This window comes from Lolium perenne, chromosome 4, assembly GCF_019359855.2.
Source record: "Lolium perenne isolate Kyuss_39 chromosome 4, Kyuss_2.0, whole genome shotgun sequence".
Lineage (NCBI taxonomy): Eukaryota > Viridiplantae > Streptophyta > Magnoliopsida > Poales > Poaceae > Lolium > Lolium perenne.
The window spans coordinates 76,440,680-76,444,367 of record NC_067247.2 but is presented as its reverse complement, the minus strand read 5'-3'; the positions used below and the strand labels follow the sequence as shown (position 1 = coordinate 76,444,367).

Genomic DNA, 3,688 nt, shown 5'->3' with positions numbered 1-3,688 from the left:
TGCTGTCATATTTTATTCAGATTGCTATTACCACTCATATCCATCCATATTACTTGTATTTCACTATCTCTTCGCCGAACTAGTGCACCTATACATCTGACAAGTGTATTGGGTGTGTTGGGGACACAAGAGACTTCTTGTATCGTGATTGCAGGGTTGCTTGAGAGGGATATCTTTGACCTCTTCCTCCCTGAGTTCGATAAACCTTGGGTGATTCACTTAAGGGAAAACTTGCTGCTGTTCTACAAACCTCTGCTCTTGGAGGCCCAACACTGTCTACAGGAAAAGAAGCGTGAGTAGACATCAGCCGCCGCCATCGCGCTGGCGTCGAGGGAGGCCACCGCCGCCGGGAACTCGCCTCTGGAGGCCGCCTCCGGCTGGCTTCGAGGCCGCTGTCGTCGTGCACGGGCGAGGCTGCCGCCGTCGGGAACGCGCTGGCGGAGGCCGCCGCTGTCGGGAACACACCGATGGGGGCAGGGTTCCGCCAGGCCGCCGTTGACGGGCGCGAACCTGGCAAGTGCTAAAGAGGAGGTGCATAATCACAGAGCGGTGAGCACGACACCGACGATGAGCACGCCGACAAGAGTCTCATGGACCCGGATTTTTCCCCTCGTACTACATCTTGTTTTGCTGATTTTTCTGCTGAGATTCTGGTGAAGGCTTTTTTTGTATAATATTCTGTGAGTATTCCCTTGTTGCATGGTTTCCAAAAAAAATTTGGGGACAAAGAATTCATCTCAATTTCAATAGAGAATTTGTTGGCATCTACGCATTCAAATCTGGCAGCTACACATTAGGAATTTGGGAGCTATACCGCTAGAATTTGTCAAATACTACTATCAATATAATACCGGTACACTAACTAGTCAGTGACAATGACAATTTAGGAAATCATGCAATACAAATTTGGCTACTTGGTGAAATTAACCTGGTAATTAGGTACTAATTCTAGCTAGCATTTTTTTTGCTACGGTACTATTGCAAAAAAAAAAAAAAATGAGACGTGCATATATAGCTAAAGTTAATTGGTACCTAATTGCCAAGTTCATCTTGATTGACTGCCGAATTATTTTTTATGGCTGCCAGGTTATAATGCCTAGCTGCTAAATGATCATTGACTAGTGACTTGTTAGTACTACTACCTCCGTTTCAAGGAATAAGGCGCACGCGTATTTTAAGACGAATTTTGACCATAAAAATTAAGCAACAAAATCTTGATTATATTATATCTATATAGTATCGTTTGATTCGTATTGAAAAGCACTTTTTAATGATACTAATTTCATACAAATAATATTTATCTATTTAAAGTAATTCTTGGTCAAACAAAAAACTCGTAAAACGAGGACGCCTTATTCCTTGAAACGGAGGTAGTATTGTGTTAGGGCTGCCAGATTCCCAGCGCCTAGCTGACAGATTCGCATGTCGTCATAGCTGCCAGATTAACAGCACCTAGCTACCAGATTTCTGATGTATTGCCGCCAAAATAATTGTGGTTGTGAATTGTGACTTTAAAATCTCTACTCGTAATTTGTAAGAGCTATAGTTGTATGCACCTTTTTGAGCTTGTTTTTAATACTCACATGTAGCCAGGTGCATGTGTGCGGTGGTGTGTGCGGGTGCATGCAATGTGGTCCGTGTCCATCATAACACTTAACTTGGGCGGAAACGACTAGCTGGCAAACCGTCGCACGGAAAGGGTACGCGTGCGGTGCCGTCGCGTAGTCCCGTCCATTAATCAAACACCAATTTCAACACTTACAATACCAAGTATTTATTAGATAAATCCTAAATATTCGTTGTTTACTCGATGCACAGATTCTTCTATTGCTTACACATGTACCAGTAATTCGATATTCCCATATATGATCAATGGTAACGACGTCTGTGCATTACCATCCTTGATTTTCAGGCGCCGCCGTCAGCGATTGATCAAGGAGCACAGCGATGCAACCTTGCAGGGATTCAGTATGTACTGCAGCGCATAATCCGAGTAGGCCCGAGCCAGACGGTGGTCTACTTGGAAATCGAATACAACTCCGATGTGCTCCGGATGGCAAGTCCAGTCGGACAAGCTGCTGTCCCACTAATAAAGCAGAACAGGCAGATCCATAGCAGATCACTGCGATCTTCTCGCAATCGTAAAACCCAGATAGTCTCGCGTATCGGCAATGGCGCCGTCGCTCCGTCAAACAAAAAGGCGAGCCAATGGCGCCAACAGCAGCACTACAGCTCCTCTACTCTCCACACTAGTGGAAAACGGGGCAATAGGCCCGGTCCATTTGGGCCTTTAGACCCGGTTCCCGAACCGGGACCAACAAGGCGGGACTAAAGGGGGTACCCTTTAGTCCCGGTTCAAACATAAACCGGGCCTAAAGGCCTCGACACGTGGTGCGGCCAGGGAGCTCGCGGTGGAAGGGCTTTGGTCCCGGTTCGTGGTACGAACCGGGCCTATGTTTCTCTGCCGCGGCAGAGAATTGCTATTTCTCTGCCGCGGCACAGATTTCGGCTGTACCAGCGTTTCTCTGCCGCGGCAGAGAAACAGTCTGTTTCCCTTGCCGCGGCAGAGTTTCAGCAATGCATATATATATCATTCAAGAAACCACAAAAAATCGTCATGAATATATATAGACATCGTCAACAGTACACGACATAGTCAACACGCGTACCACGTAATGCATGCATATTTACAATACAACTTTTCCTGAACGAATATCGTCCGACGTCACGATCTTCCGATAGTGCTCTCCACCTGGGGTAAGGACCTCGGTAATAAAGAATCCCGCGATTTCCTCTTGAATTGCTTTTATTTGATCCGCTGTTATGAGAGTGTCCCGCAGGCGTGTCATCTATATTTAAAAAAGGAGATCAATATATGAATGGAACTCAATACAATAGATGGTACTAATTAAGATTAATTGTGAAAATTTGTTATCGTACACGAGTGTGGTGTATTTGGGCATCCCCACCCTTGGGACAGGACATGTCACGCATGAAGGTGCAGACGTAGTATCCACATAAGTTATTCCCTTTTTCCTGCCTCATACACTTTACGAAAAAATAGTTCGATCAAACTAATAATCAAGCATCGTATTGAAAGTAAATATCATATATAAAGTTTCACGGACATAGCTATATATATAGTACTACTTACAGGGTAATCTCTAAATGTAAGCTCCGGTTTCCATTCACCCGGAACAGTATTGATGAACCGTTTCCAAGCCCTGCCCGATAAAAAATAATGAGTAAATGAGTAATTGATTAGTTGATGATATCTTCGAATTAGAGCAGATGAAGATGCCAATACGAAATTGATTGAAACTACCTCTGGAGGATGGCAGCCATGTCCGCCCATTCCGCATATTCTTTACGTTTCGAGTCCATAACGTTTACGACTCCAAGGTGAAGATCAATGATTAGGAGAATAAAGTGGAAACTGCACAAGCATAGCTTAATGATTACGAGAATAAAGTGGAAGGTGCACAAGCATAATGTATGTTATATATAACACTCACTTAAAGTTGTAGGGAAAGAATATATCCTCTTTGTCTGCTTGCTTCTCTAAAAACATTACGATGTTGTCCTCTGTGTCCTTGGGGTACCGTCGAACCGTAACTTCATGAACTGTGTTTGGGTCTATGAACCCCAGCGGTAGGAGCTTGCCTCTTTTGTATTCCAGCTTCTTCAT

The 3,688-nt window shown here is 44.4% G+C and overlaps 1 protein-coding gene across 1 annotated transcript; it reads right to left on the bottom strand.

Annotated features, from left to right (window-relative positions):
• Positions 1 to 2,686: 2,686 nt before the first annotated feature.
• LOC127293010 (uncharacterized) lies at positions 2,687 to 3,688 on the bottom strand. Its single transcript, XM_071829028.1, has 5 exons — positions 3,516 to 3,688; positions 3,326 to 3,436; positions 3,155 to 3,224; positions 2,941 to 3,048; positions 2,687 to 2,849 (listed from the first exon to the last, which is right to left on the bottom strand). The coding sequence occupies exons 1-5, from the start codon at positions 3,686 to 3,688 to the stop codon at positions 2,688 to 2,690; spliced, it is 624 nt and encodes a 207-aa protein (XP_071685129.1). The 3' UTR covers position 2,687.